The sequence below is a fragment of the Anoplolepis gracilipes genome, chromosome 10 (genome assembly GCF_047496725.1).
Source record: "Anoplolepis gracilipes chromosome 10, ASM4749672v1, whole genome shotgun sequence".
In the NCBI taxonomy this organism is placed as follows: Eukaryota; Metazoa; Arthropoda; class Insecta; order Hymenoptera; family Formicidae; genus Anoplolepis; species Anoplolepis gracilipes.
Genome location: NC_132979.1, coordinates 9,754,029 through 9,770,711, shown reverse-complemented (window position 1 = coordinate 9,770,711; position 16,683 = coordinate 9,754,029). Strand labels below are relative to the sequence as shown.

The 16,683-nt window shown below is 38.5% G+C and overlaps 1 protein-coding gene across 1 annotated transcript in view; it reads right to left on the bottom strand.

The window, feature by feature from the left end:
* The window catches only part of LOC140670361 (proto-oncogene tyrosine-protein kinase ROS-like), a 55,992-nt gene that overhangs the window by 35,845 nt on the left and 3,464 nt on the right, over positions 1 to 16,683 (bottom strand). The window contains exon 2 of the mRNA XM_072900921.1: positions 15,134 to 15,215. Coding sequence (XP_072757022.1) covers positions 15,134 to 15,215 — 82 coding nt within the window. The remainder of the gene's footprint in view (positions 1 to 15,133; positions 15,216 to 16,683) is intronic.

Below are 16,683 nucleotides of genomic sequence, written 5' to 3'. Positions count from 1 at the left end.
AATGACTCGTAAGGGAGGGAGGGAGGGAATGAGGAGGGGGAATAAGAAATAAAAGATATTAGTGTTTAAATATTTTATTTTTCCAAATCTTGCAATTCTTTCTGGCGTTGCGACCACCAGTTAAATATTTTGAATACATTTTGTAATGCGCAATTCTTAACATGTTTTCCACATCGGATAGTATTTTTAACATCTAGATTATTTAGAGATTCGATATCGTCGTAATCAGCATCCAAGGTCTCAATGATTAAATTTTTTCTCGCATCGTCGCCGAGCATATTAGCAAGCCATTCTCGTTTCTGGCATCCTTTAACGTATACGATACACTGCATTTTATCATCTTCTTCTTCAACTACAGCTGTTGTAATCAATCGTTTCGCCATTCTGTACGCAACGATTCCATCCTCCCATTGTAGTCCATGATGATTCGCCATCAACCATGAAGCTTGACACTTTTCGGATTTTGTAAGGAGATGCCATGGTATAGGACTCCGAAAAATGTAGTGTGCGAGAACAGTTCCTCTTCTCAGCACCGCCACCTCCTTTGCGATGAATTTATTCGAAACGACAAATCCTTGCAGATCGACAAACGTTGGTACAGACATGATGAGATCTCTTTTCGTCAGTTAAGAAGAATGACAACCATCTCGTAACACTCGGATTTATATCCAGCTTCCCCTCTCTCTAAATTATTGTCGCAAACACTTAGGTAATTTTGCGCACAACGTTGGTCAACGGGTTGTACTGTATCACGCGATCGTGTATGATGAGACAGTACGCAGTCGTATTATTAGACACATTCTCCTTACACTCAAATTCCAATCGCACATCCACGGTTGCACTATTGACCGATTCGTTTTGTCGAGAACAATCGATGATCACAAACGGACCGTACTGTAGAAACAGTGAGACGGTGAGACTCGGTTCGAGGTACTCGTATCCGTAATAGTTTTTGCAGAAACGCGCGTACGTGTCGTACCATCTGTTTTTATCGAAATCCAGATTCATGTCGTCGTACGGATAACATTCCGAGTTCAGATAGAGTTTCACGTTTGTTAATTTACAGTCATCGAATTTACTCGCATCCTCGGACATAACATTCTTCCGGCCTGTCTGCAGAGCAAAGATAACGTATCGTGGTTTTTCCAGCTGAGTCGCGGTCTTAATGGCCCACGAATGCTTGGTTGTACGTTGCAACAGCGGAAACTCGTACAGATCCCACGAGCGAAAACCCATGCTGAGGTAGCGTCTGCTTTCCAGAGCGCGCAGCATAGACAGCTTTTTAATTTCACTCAACAACACATGTGGCATTCGCCATTGTATCTTGAATATGTTGATCACAGGCTCCAGCGTCGAAGCTCCAAGCAGACAATTGTTGTCATTGCGCGATCGTATTAAGATCAACTCGTGACGAGCGTTAATTACTATGCGTCTGTAATCCTCGCAAAATCCCAATAACATGTAGAGCAGTACGCAAAAATTAAAGTGTCCATCCACAATAGTTGGCTCACTCCAGCCAGCATTTCTCATAATCACGCTTTTATCGGATGATATTGTTACATAGTTTTTGAGCATACTTGTTATTCCCACGTTTCTATTCCGATCAATCTCCACACCATCGAGTTCGTATCGAATCTCGTCAAACATGAATGCAACGCAATTATTTTGCAGTACCACATTGGATCCGCCAGCTGGCTTCTTTATCTTTAATTCTCCTTCGATGTATAAGAAACTCTCGTACGGCAATGTATACAGATCCTGTTGTTGTATGGGTATTCTTATCTCATCACTGTGTCCGAACGTTGTGTTGGCGAATGGGTTATAGGAGTGAGTCTCAATCTTGACGATGCGATCGTCAAAGATTGGCTCATCCGCGATGTCGAGAATATCAGTCATCGTTTAAATGTTTCGCACCACGAATCCCAAAGATTGTAAAAACGCAACGTTTGATGCGTTCAATTTCTTTTTCTTAGTGCCGGATGATTGGATATTAGCAAATGTCGATGTTGTTGTCGCTGGCGTCGTAAAGATTGTGTTGTCTCTCACGTCTTTCGATCCGTTCAACACGAGCATCACACGCTAATTTTGCCGCCGCCGTACATGCAATCTAATGGTGATCTCTTCTCCTCGAAAATCGAGTAATCGTCCTTCCTGGTCGACAACGCGTAACGTTAAATCCGTAATGCACCGCACGATGATCGGTAGGTAAATGATGTGCGCCGGTGTTTCCGATATCTTATATCCTGGTGGTACCCTCGGTGAAAATTCGTGTATCGTATGAACGAGTTTGCCGTTGTTGTACGCACCCGCGGTCACATTACATTCGACGCGGATAATGTTCACGTTGATAATGTTAATCGGCACGTCCGACTCGTACCATTTTCGCGGTTGCAGTATACGGTTCGAGAATCCTAGCAGCGATCCAATATTGTTAGGCTTGCTAAAATTTAATCTGTAGGCGCATTTGATCTCGCACCTCATCGTATTGTAATTAGCGTGGAGCACTATAGGCCATTCTCCAGCCTCAAAGTTATCGTCGTCGTCAGTGTGTTTTTTATCACCATCACGAACTGTGTGTTGCGAACGTTTTCGTAAAATTGTATGTTTCAAAAATTCATGTATCGTTTGCAGCTCGTACGATCCCTTGGAATTGTAATTTCCGCATCGTCTTTGCCAAAGTAAAATTTATTATTCGAGGAATTCACGTTCGATATCGTGTGATAACTTTCAAAATCCGCTAGACCAAGCTCGTATTCACCGTCGCTTAAATCTACGTTGGGAAAGTAGTTTGCCGCGAGAACGCTGCTCTTTCCAGTCAGCGTGAATGTCATAGACATGTTGGCCAAACCGTTTAACGAATACTAAGTTAAATAGCGCAATGTATGTCTTTAAATTCGCGTGCATCGACCGTTCGGAGAAACTGCAAGCACAATTGTCCACAGATGCTTTGATTATAAGTTTGATAGGATGTGTGATTATATTCTATTTTTGTCACATTTAAATATCGCACCAATTCATTCGGCAGTCGAAGATTGCCAAAACTGTCAAAATATATAGCACGATTCTCCCTCTTTGCACACGCTACCCAGTGAGTACCCGAGCCTTTAGCGTTATCCACATTTATGATCCCGCTCTCATTTCGATATATACCACCGATCGGTAATGAGTTACGCATAAAAACACCTCTAAAATATGGAATGTGCATACGTTTTGCTAGTTGCAGCAATTGTACGTTGGTAGTTACGCCCTCTGGCATTTTTAGCGTCTCTTTGACGTTTTTTTTTTTTTTTTCTTCTTTCTCATTGAGACTCCTCGTCCGTATTTGTATGGTGCGAGATACAATTTGCGACCTTCCATGGCACGATTGTGACGTAGCATCTCTTGAAACTGACGTTGTGTAGCTTTTCCATCGTTCACCATCTTTGCTACACCAGCCGCTCCACCAATCAGAGATCCGAGAGCGCCCAACACTGGTAGAATCGGTAATACACCCCCGCGTTTCGCTACCGGAAGTATTCGTTTTTTCACCATCTTTTTCTTCGTTTTCGTCTTTAGACCCATACCGAACTTCGTTTTGGTTTTCATCGCTGTCCAGACAGCTGTGGCTGCGGCTCTCTCACCGAGAGACGAATCTTTCGCAGTGATGTGAGTTTGCGCCTTTTTGGCGAGTATCCTATCCGCCGTGTGTCTTTCGGCAAGATTGTTACTCTGAAAGTACGCTATATCGTGTTCACGACACGCTGCGCCCAATGGGTTGATACCTCGATCACCTCTAGCCAATCGTTTTTCTAGCCGCGTGCCCGGACCGCAAAACTGGTATCCAGGAATATGTAATTCGATAGGAAGCGCGTTTATTGCACGATTTAATAGACCTCTGCTTATTTGCGTTGACATTCACGACAATCTTTTATCATTGGCGCTGGACCGTCAATGTGCGTTTGTTGCCACGGTTGATTGTAATGTTCGAAACAGCGACGATAGGTCTGAACCTCCGAATCCGCCTTTATGTATTCCGGAAGTTTGTCCCACACGTAGTGAACGTGATTGCCACACATTCGCAATAAAACTGCTTTAGATACAAACTGTAACTGTTCGGCACTCAAATCGAGAATATCGTAAGGACTTGATAGCAGGACAAACATTTTTTCGTTACTGAACACTTTGTAGTTCCGCGCAGCTATAAATAGACAGGCGTGCGATCCGAATCGGAAGTGGGAAAATGAAATTCGTGCGACAACCTTTCGCGATACGCGTGACAAATTACGACGTCAGATTACGCTCGATGGGTGACAATGCGGAGATGCGTAGACACGGTACGATGCTGCCGAATACTATACGCGCAATCGTTTGCGGCCCCTCGAATTGCGGTAAAACTAACGTGTTGATTAGTTTGATAGAAAGCCCGCACGGCGTCCGCTTTGAAAATGTGTACGTGTATTCAAAGTCACTGCAACAGCCAAAATATCGATATTTGGAGAATTTGTTAACGTCGATCGATGAAATCGGCTATTTTACATTCTCCAATAACAGTGACGTCATTCCACCGAGCGAAGCACGTCCAAACTCGATTTTCGTTTTCGATGACGTGGCGTGCGACAAACAAAATACAATAAGAGAATATTTCTCAATGGGACGCCACTCGAACGTCGACTGCTTCTATCTCTGCCAGACATACGCGAGAATACCAAAACATCTTTTACGCGACAACGCGAACCTGCTAATCTTGTTTAAACAGGATGGCACCAACTTGAAACACGTGTACAACGATTACGTGAATACCGACATGTCATACGAGGATTTCAGTGAGTTATGTCGTACTTGTTGGCAGCAAAAGTATGGATTTCTCGTGATAGACAAGGATAGCTTGCTTACAAACGGGCGATACAGCAACGGATTTAACGTGTTTGCGATACCACAAATGATTAGTCGACTACATTCTGTCGTGAGGGGTGAAACGCGAGCGTTCAACACTCTCTATCGATATGGCTGGGAGCGATAATATTCGCGAGCGTGAAAAGATGGCGAAGGAGATTGCGAAAACGAGCGAATCGATCCGCAAGAAACATCGCGCTTTGAAGACCGGTAACATCGATGACGATATCGAGGTCAAGACCCATTTTAAACTTATTATCGAGCCGCTGCAAAAGATTGTCGACAACTCGTTCGCGGTGAAAAATAAGTCAGAGAGTAGCGCAAAGATTAAAATCTTACCCATCAAGCGATACAAGGAGGATGAGAAGGAAGAGGCTAAAAATGAGGAGGTAGAGGAAGAGGAAGAGGAAGATGCGACACCGAAAAAAAGGAAACGATCGAACGTTTTACTGTATGAACCGTCGATAGCCTCTACGCCGTTAGCCGCACCAACAAGCGTAAACGAAGATGTTTTCGAAACCTCGGGCAACATGATCGAATCATCGTTTGTTCGAAACAAGTTACAAACGCTGGAAGGTCAAGAAACGTTGCGGGAGTACTTTGGGCCACTTGGGCAAAAATACATAGGCGCTTTGCTCAGTGGCGACAAAAATCACGAGATTGATCATGTGTATGGAGTCTATTTTGACAGAAAGAATGAAATGCGACTCGGCAACAAACAATTCAACATCAACAAAGACTCTATTATCATAGACGACGTGCGGTACATTGAAACGCCAGGATTGTACAAGTTGATCTTCAAGAGAATTCCCGATGACGAACTTTACACGAGGGGGGACGATTTGGAAAAATACAAGAGCATATTATTGGTGACGAACGCGCATAGATGCGATTATGATGCGCAGGGCCATTTGAAGGGTAACATGGGGTACAAGTACAAACATATAATTGCACCGTTGATGTCGCTCGAATCGAAAAATACAAAATCTTGAGGGGAGATGTCTATGCCTCGCGCTATGACGCTAACCAACAATATGATTGATTACGTGCACTGGGACGATCCTAACGAACTAGTGGATCGGCTACGATTGCTCAACGCTTCGCGCCAAGCTGGTCACAACGCTCACGACAACGAGATCCAGTTGATCATCGAGGAACTTCGTGAAGCAGGAATTATTATAAATTAAATGGTGTCTCGACAAAACTAATCAGTCGATCAACGTTGCGTGACACTTTACGAAGCATCAGAAAAAAATGCCTATCAACAAATTTGGATTATTCGATCCAAGAAATGATGCAACCGGCACAAACGGTTCTTGGGATAGATTGGTAAAAAGTTATGTACACGAAAACGCTTTGTGTCGCGTCGTTAGACTTCGATGCAAGGTCACGTAAGATTCGCCGTGTAGTGCAACCAGAGGCTGACACCGATGCCGTCAACAAACTGTACGTGGAGTCCTGTGTTAAAAGATTAATGAATCAACAGAAAGAATCAGACGAGAAGCTGATTTCGCTTGAGAAGGACGTGCGAGCAATACAGATTGTGCTAAACGAACTTGAACGCCCGGCTAACGCTAACTCAGAAACAGCTATCAACCTAAATGAGCATCAGTGAACGGGTTAGGAGCGGCTATCAAACGATTATCGAACAGCTACGAAGGATTATAGAACGGCTGCGAACAATTATCGAATAGCTACGAAGAATTATCGAACTGCTATCTAACTACAATGAGTGGCAGTGGCAGTGGCAGTGAATGACTTAGCAGCAGCTGCAACAGCTTCGAACGAGGCTATCAGCATCTCAAGCAGGGCTGCGAACGAGGCTACGAACACGTTCTTAACTCAAGGTTATAAACAACTCAAGAACTCCTACGATCGGTCAAAAGACGACTGCGAAAGAGGCTGCGAACGGGTCAAGAACGATTTTCGAATGGGTGAAGGACGGCGGTGAACAACGCAAGAACAGGTCAAGAACAGGTCAGAACAGGTCAAGAACAGGTCAGAACAGGTCGGAACAGGTCAAGAACAGGTCAAGAACAGGTCAGAACAGGTCAGAACAGGTCAAGAACGGCTATTAAAGGCGATAAACGAAAATGAGTGAAAAAAAGCGAACAACAAACGGGCATCAAGGAAAACTGACAAAGCAAAGAATCAACATAGTTTGGAAAGACGACAGTTGGTGAACGAACTGCACGCGCCGGCGAGAAAAAATTTTCCGCGAAGACACGTCATAGTGCGGGGATACGATGATCTGTGGCAAGCCGACATCGTCGAGATGCGTCTGTATTCTCGTTTCAACAAAGGTTACCACTACATACTCACCGTCATTGATGTGTTGAGCAAGTATGCATGGGCTGTACCACTCAAGAGTAAAAGTGGAAGGGAGACGGCTGATGCAATCGCCAAAATAATTCGAGATAGCAAGAGATGCCCGAAAAACATATAAACTGATAACGGGAAAGAATTTTACAATACCGATGTGCAACAGCTTATACGGAAACATAACATTAATCACTATTCCACATATTCGGTATTGAAGGCGTCTGTCGTCGAGCGATTCAATCGCACGCTGAAGAACGACATGTGGAAGATGTTTACGCTGAACGGAACTTACAAGTGGATCGACGCGCTATCCCGACTCGTTGCAGAATATAACGCGCGAAAACATCGCACTATCAATATGAGACCTATCGATGTTACTCCCACGATTGCTGATAGACTTTTAAATACGGTATACAACAGTATAAAAATTGCTGCTCCTGCAAAGTTTAAAGTAGATGACCTGGTACGCGTTAGCAAATACAAAAAACTTTTCGAAAAAGGTTAAACACCAAATTGGACAACCTAGGTGTTTAAGATTGTTAAAGTGCAACATACTAATCCCGTAACATATCTACTCGAGGATTATCGCAAAAAATCTATCGCTGGAGCATTTTACGAGCACGAGTTGCATCGCGCGAATTATCCAGATGTGTATCTCGTGGAGAAAGTACTGCGCAGGAGAGGTGACGAGGTTTACGTGAAATGGCTGGGATTTGATAGCTCGCACAATTCTTGGGTACATAAGGATCATGTAATTTAATTTTATAAGAAATACAATATATTCAATATAAAAATATATGAAATATTTGAAATATACAAAATCTTTATTAATACATTCTTTCCAATAGTCATTATATAAAATACAATATATAAAATATGAAATATACATACAAGAAAAAAATCACACACACATTATATTTTATAAAGATATCTTATAATGTCCCCACGGTAACGTATCAGTAGTTGTAGGTACGATATACCGCTTGTCGTCGTACGGACTTAGAGCAATTTTTGTTTCGCGAATGGTGTATACCTTGTGTAATTTTGATCTTATACACGATTGACTACGCGTTATTTCAATCTCTTCGTTCAAACACCGCGTGTAATCGTCAAACGTTATCGTTCTCGCAACAACGTTACTCTTGACGCCTTTTACCTTTTTTGTATCCTTCTTACCATCCGCGCAACGCATACATTTTTGCTCTAAGCCCGACAAATTCGGTCATTATGGTACCGTTGTTTTCATCCTTCATTAGACCTGGTACCTTTTTATTCACGAACGGTATACCAAACGCATTGTCTATCGCATAGTCGCTCGTATCAAATCTGCTGATATCGCGTTTCATATTCTCGTACACATCGTCGCACTCAATGTGATATATAAGACTATCCGTGTCAGTGTACATGACTTTGCATTTCTCCCAATACATTGGTAACATATAATCGTGGTGAAATTCATACAAACATGTCTTGGATATATCGAGAATACACATACCCACGTAAATTGGTTTGTAGAATTTCACCTCGAGTTTACGTAATTCCACAGCGATTAGATTTTCCGAAAAAACGCTCCTACTATAAAAATTTGGTTTTGAAATTAAACCTATATGCCTCTACGCCGTACCTTCCGTCCCATTTTGTTAAAAGTTTAACATCTACGCGATTGCGCACATTTTCCATCGTTTTGCCAATCACGGCATTATTCATTAGTTTGTACAAATTTTTTTCAAATTCATTTTTCGCCAGTGTTCTAAATTTTGTGTTGAGTTCTATATAAGTACGGAGCCACGGAGATTGAATGAATTGTAATATACGATGAATTTTTGCAATACGAAGGCCGTGACGGGAATATTGCTGCAGGTTGTGGTAGTGTACTACGTAACGCTTCTTATCTTATAAGGTTGCGAGAAGCTTATCCTCGCGCTTGCCAGGTGGTTTGTCGCGTGTCGGACAAAACGGTAGGTCAGTTTGCGAATCGTGAAGATGTTGCGGATACTCGAGGCCGACTTCGAGGATGTAGCCTGTAGACGAATCGAGCGCGATCGATGATACATCAAAGTTGGAAACATTATCGACCCACTGAAAATCGGCGTAGGGCAATGGTTGACACATTGCCCATCCGTATAAATTATTAACATCGAAATACATCAAGTACGTTGATGGTTTCAATGAGTCATACGACTGCATGTACTTGTTATTAGCACGCGCGTACCTGTTGGAACATTGACTCAAACCACCGCGTATACCTCGTTCGATAAACATAACCATGTCAATGTCTGTGAGTAATTCAAATATAATTTTCGTATACTTTAACATGGCGTCCCACGTGTAACCGGGAAGAGTATAGTAATACGCGGGGTCGAGCCCATAACTCTTGATACAACTCTCTCGGAAATTTTAAAAAATGTCGGTTAATAACAAAACATCGATTTTTAAATACAGATCGCTATATTCGCCTAGCGTTCCAATGGAGAATCGCTTCCACACAATCTCAGCGTGCGCGTAATCGCTCTCAGATACTGTGTTATCTGTCAAGGAACTGTAAAATGATTCTCGTGATGGTAAACACGCATCTTGCAATTTATCTACGCAGTCAATGTACTCGTACGGGAAGACACCTTTTCTTGTTAATAAATTGAAATCTTCGGCGGATAAATTTTTATATTCCGATTGTAAAATTTTGAGTTTATCCTTGCTCAGAAAAGACGCCAATTTGTCGAGACTTGTGAGAAATTTATATGAATCTATGAAACGTAATTTAATGTGATTTCCCGGTTTGTCTTTCGTACCTTTAACATGTTTTGTAAATGAAATATATTTTTCTTTTGTTATCGGAAGTAAATCGATTCCCCCTTCGAACGCTGTGGCTATTTCCTCGATTATAAAGTGAGAATCATAACCAGATAAATTATGAAATACTATTGGAATGCAAAAAGATTCTTTGTAATTTAGATTGCAATTTGAATGCGCGGGACCTCTGTATCGCCCGGTCAAATGACAATGATCGCGTACGCGCGTATCATCTTCTACGAATGGTTTCTCACATATATGACACTGAGTCGCACTTCGAAATTCTTTCCATTCATTTTGCGTTAAATTTACCATGGGGACATTGGTTGTTAAAATATTTTCTACACGTTGCGCCAAATTTTTAAGTTCGTCGGTGAACCATGCAACGCAATTGGCTTCGCGACGAGAATGATACGCGGATAACGAATTATCGTACGAGCAATGTACATAATAAGCCATACTAAATACTTGGTGATGTTGATAAAAATTTTCTTCTTTTTTCACCAAAACGCACTCCCGGCGTACACGACGAAAGATAGTCGCTCCTTTCTATTGCAGTTAGTGAATGCGAGCCACTTATCCTTATCGCTCGGTAACCGGATAGCGCAGTCGTTCATCTTTCCACAGTCTACTGAATGTGATTGCAATTTTTGGACCGAGTGAAAATAGTGCATGCATCTGTAAAATAAAAGTTAAAATTTTTATATCCTTGTTTTAAATATTTTTAGACAGTTTTATTAAATATACATACCGATCGCAGATATATTTTTTAGTCTTGTGTTTGCTGAGTTGCATACTAACAAGTCTAGATAGATTCTTGATCCATGCAAAATGTCCGATATCTTGCGCATCTTGCACGTAGAGCAAGTTGACGTGCTTGTCTCTCTTTTGCTCCGTAAGGTGAATAGGGACAATGTTTTCGTTTTCAAAACTGTACACGTTGATTGAAATGTCATTATAAATTTCAAATTTTTTAATTTGATTAAGAGTGACTGGAAACTCAATATCTTGGAGATTTAGTACTGTTGTATAATGCGGGTACGATGATTATCGGTGTGTGCATCTTTCAGCTGGATACAGAGCAGCCACTACCGCCCACGCAAAACATGCATTGTCTTTAGATTGCACGTTAACCACTACTCGTTTCATTATTATCTTTCGCGATAATTGCACGTAACATTCGGCGCGCATAGGATTATATTTATTTATATTTACAGTCAATTTAGTATACGCGATAATGCCCATCGCGTTTCTAAAATTCTTCGAGCGATGCAAGGATTGGCTCGACGACTCGCCGCTCATACCACTCACGTAAATCGGATGTATGTAAGAGTTCACAGTTTCTCGTATTGATTGATTTATTGGCATGCTTATCGCCCGCCACAAACTCGCCGTTAAACACTGTATTCACTTTCACACTGTTATGTTTTTGCATAACGTCTCGCACGTGCTCAAGCACAATGTCACTCGCATCTTCCAAAAATTGACGAGGTTCGATGTGATTATAATTTATAACCGCACCAGTGAAGATGCGGCTCTCAAACGCCGTATCAATCTCTCGCCATATGAGTCTTTCCGCGTTTTCACTACTACAATCATCACCACTGGGTATAAACTGTCTCTGCAATCGAGTTTTTGCACCCTCGAGTCGCGCAATTCTTGTCACCAAAGATTGTCTATTTCCGATTGAGAGTCGCGGACGCTTGACACGGCTGCGTTCTTCGAGCTCTTCGATAAACTCCTCGCAATGCTGCAGCCATCCAAAATATTCACCCAATGTGGTGACTTGGTGGGAACGCTCCAACAAGTCGCGTTCTTTCTGCTGCACGTTTTCCATTTTTTTTCTCTATTTTTGTGTGCAAACATAACACATATTACGCGACATTATTATATGTAATAAAATTTGACAGCTACTGCACCATCGCATATCCACCTCATCGGGCGATGTAACTTTATGTCTCCGTATTTCGTATATTAATCCGATGTCATCTCGAAAGGTGTCCATACACGAAGCACAGAGAGCTAGAGCACCACCCGTTGAATAATAAAAGTGTCAAATCTTACGTTGATTTTGGAGTTGTTCATTTTCTACTACGTTGTCGTCAAAATCGGTATTACTGCAATCACTAATATAATTACTATCGTCCGACAACGCATGCTCTTCGTCTGACGACTCGTCTATTATCGCTTCGAAATTAATATTTTCCATTTATTGTGTCACTAACAATTCTAATGCCTGACAGTAACCACTCAAATTTTTTTTTTCCACAGTTTCTTCTATGCCCTTTCAAATCGTACTATGGTTTGACGGGGCTCTCATTCTTCTTATATTTCGCCTAATGCTGTCTTAACACATCCTACCGAACGTCAACGCTTTTGCATCTATAAAATCGTTCCGACATGTTCGTCGCAGCGTCGGCCAAAAATTTCTATTGTTTTCCCACGACTTTTATGGCCTCTAAAATGTCCCCGGGCTATAAATCAACCACAAAGATAAACACCTTGCAGTTGCAGTTCTTTCCCTAAAAATTATGGAAGATGTTTCGCTCCAGTTTTATGGGAGATTTTCCGCGAGGGTGCAAAGCTGCCGAACGTCGGCGCTTAAAATCCTAATGATATAATGACCATAAAATGATCATAAAATTAGAAAAAAAAACAGTTTTATGACTTCTAAAATACCCCCGGCTATAAAATCAACCGCAAAGATAAACATCTACTTTCGAACGTGTGTAGGACCCTTCCCCTCCACCCCCTTTCCCTAACACCAGACCCCTGGCGCCTTCCAGATACCCCCGCCCCCGCATCCCCCTCGGCGCCCCATGGCTTAGAATCCCCCACTATAACACTACTAATTAATGGTGACATTTTATTACGTTATAAGAATTATTACGTTACGTAAATCCATATTTACGAAAGATTTTAAAGAAAGCTTAGAAAAATTTTGTATTTTGAAACTTTTTTAATGAGTGGAATATTCTTTATGTTATTAAAAAGTAAAACGGCGTGCTATACATATAGTGAAATCTTTATAAAGATTTCAAAATTGTATTTAGTATATCATAATTACGTATATTAATTCTGATTTCAATAACTGAAAAAAGATAAAGTGGAAGAATTTCTTAAATTATAACTAAAAGGATATCATATAATAAGTAAGTTCAGATGGCCTTTTGCTAAATAAAGAATGAAATGAAAACATAAACTACAAAGTATGATGAAATTTAACCAATAGCTACAGTACTGATTTTCAATATATTTGAATTATATAATAACAGTATTTTTGTGTTTTAAGACGTAAACACACTATTAATAATTAAGCAAAAAGGAAGAAAATCTTATTCTAAAATAAAAATATTTCAGCAAAAACAAATAATTTTATGATAAATAGAAATTTTAGATTATTAGATTAAAATCGCTAGTACTTAATTAAAAGCCAATAGTATAATTAAACGACCAAACTAGCCAAAAATCCTTTATTTAATAGCACAACGTTTCGACCATCTGGTTGTGGTCCTTTTCTGAACTTTTTTGAACTTAATAAACAAAGAATCTTATCGTTTGATCTTAAAACAAATAATAATTTAATAAAAAAATCAACAATTTAAAACGGAAATATAATTTCAAAGAAGATCCTTTTTCAAACATTGACAATTCTAAATGGTTTATGAACATTAGTAATAAGACAATTCTTGATACGGTCTCTATGCTTCTAAGCCTGGGTGACAGTTTTGCGTTACCTATAAATTCGTCACGCAGTAATGATCGAGTCAATTATGTACTAGATGTTGTTAAGAATTTTGAGTCTTGTTCAGATAAGATTTCCACTCATCTTTTAGAAACAACTAGAATTCTGTTGCCAATACACTTCAGAGATTCTTGAGTTTGTAAAGGCATATAAGTTATGTCGACAGACATATTCTTGGGGCTTTTTCACTTTCAAAAAAGTTTTTATTTGACAATAAAGACATTTTAGTCACCAAAGCTGATAAGGGGCAGTCCACTGTGGTGATGAATAAGACTGATTATTTGTTAAAAATGGAATCGTTATTGAGTGATGAGTTTACTTATAGGAAAATAAATAAAGATCCGATCAAACTACTTACGAATAAGATAAATATATTATTAAAATCATGGTTTGATAATGAGTTGATCGATGAAAGAACGTATAAACATCTTAAGTGCACTAATGGTAATTTACCTCGCTGTTATGATTTACCTAAGATTCATAAACCAGGATTTCCTTTAAGAATTATTGTTTCTTCGGTTGGTAGCCCTTTGTATAATGTCTCTACATATATATATGATATATTGCATGGTTCAATTCTAAAACCAGTCTCACATATCAAGGACGGTTGGTCCTTTTCTACAAGGATACTATTATCGATAGTGGGGATGTGATGATATCATTGAACTGAGTTCTTTATTCACTAATATTTCTAAGGATTTGGTTCTGAGTGCCATCAAAAAACGTTGGAATGACATTACTTCCGTCACGAGTTTTAATCTCCCTCAATTTTTACATATAATAGAATTGATTTTGGACTCGACTAGTTTTAGCTTTAATGGCCACTTTTACGAGCAAATCTTTGGAAGTCCTATGGGTTCTCCCTTATCTCCGATTTTAGCCGACATTGTGATGGATGATCTAGAGTCACATTGTTTAAATTCGTTAAGTTTTAACGTCTCTGCCTATTATAGATATGTTGACGACATTTTTGCAATTGTTCCACGCACAGGAATAGACGAGTTGGTAGAGACTTTTAATAATTTTCACTCTCGATTGAAATTTACCGTTGAAATAGAACATGACGATTCCATTAGTTTTTTAAATACAACGATTATGCGTGTCGACAATACGCTTATAACTAACTGGTTTAGGTAGGTTTATGAAGCCTACATGGTCGGGAAGATACATTAACTTTCATTCAAACCATCCAATGAAATATAAAATAAATACCTTATATTATCTTGTTGATCACGCCTTATTGCTCTCTGATTATTTATTAAATTATTTTCATAATTTTTTTGTACTTCAATCTTATTTTGATAACATTTATATAGGTATAGAGTTCATTTTATTATATTTATATTTCATTATAATTTATCAGTTAATTTTAGGATTGTAAACATGTCTGCAATAAACACTTACCGGCTTCATTTAATATAGTCACACTGTCAGAGGAGACGTTTGATAACATGTAGTGATCATTAATCTCGAAGGCTGAGATAACCTGTTCAAAAATATATGTACATTGTATAGTTTGTAAATGTTCGAATTGTTTCATCAACATACATGGGCGATTAAATCAAAGTTTATAGCAGATTAATATAAACCGATGAAACAATGAAAGCATAATTCTACATAACAACATTAATGAACATGCGACCGTTTAATTACATTGATGTTCTCATTATTTGCATTACTGTGTATTTAACATATGTTGTATTTCACAAATTATATATTTCAAAATGTATTTTAAAATAAATATTATATAAAATGTTTTGCAATATCTTTAGAAAAATATAAAAAATTACGATAACTAAAGAATAGTAGGTATATAAATACGTATATAGCGAGTGATATATAGCTGTTGCGCATAATGATTTGTCTATTGGTCTTAATTGATTAAAAGCCAATTTGAAATTTTATTTTACCGATCTTTTACTTTGAATTTACTAGCTGTTTCGTTACATAATTTATTTCAACTCAAAGATTTTGATTTTCAATATTAAAATGTCGTTACATGAAAAATAATTTACTGTAAGTTTTACATTAAAATTAATAAATATAAATAAATATTTATAAAAGTAAAAACATTTTAAAAATTATAGAAAAATTATGTCTAACAAAAGTATCACATATGTGTTTATCGTAGCAGTGTAGCAGAGAATCAATGGAATAATTAAATTATATTAAAAATTGTATAATTATTATTTTAACATTTAAATTTTAATATACCATTTTCATGAAGTTAAATTTTGTAGTATATTTTATGACATTGATTTTTAAATGTGTAACGCAAAATTAACAAATTTTATATATGTTTTTTATATCGTTAAAACTTTTTAATTATGTATTTTGGGGACAGTCATTAAAACAAGTAATTTATTATCTTTTATATATAACATTTAGTTTTCTTTATATAAAAATCTTTAAGCATAAAGTTAGATCAAAGAAAATGAATAAAAATACTTTCATGGAGACTTATCAGAGTTACATTATCCTTCAGATTGCCCGACAAAATCGCAAAGGTCACTCTCGTTAGCATTAACACTTTCAATAAAACACAAAATGTTCTTAACGTTTTTAACATAATAATTTTTTCTTCTTGTAAATGTTTGTACTCATTCGGCTTTGACGTGATTCTCGACTAGTGATCACTAGCTATGTATATTTTCGAAATAGTAAACTTACTTATTTAATTATCATGCAGTATATTTGCAATTATTATAATAACTGTTCATTAAAAAATTTGATTTTCCAACGCTGACTTTATTTCGGTACCTTGTAATTATAAAGCCAATTTTAACATATTAATAAAATTCATTATGTAAATGTACAGAAAACTTTATGTCATTATATCTGCAAACATATGTAAGGCATAAGTAAACCAGAAATAATTGATTTTTAATTTTAAAAATCAATTATTTCTGGTTTACATTATTGAAATGCTCGATCAGCTGATCTTACTTTTGTGT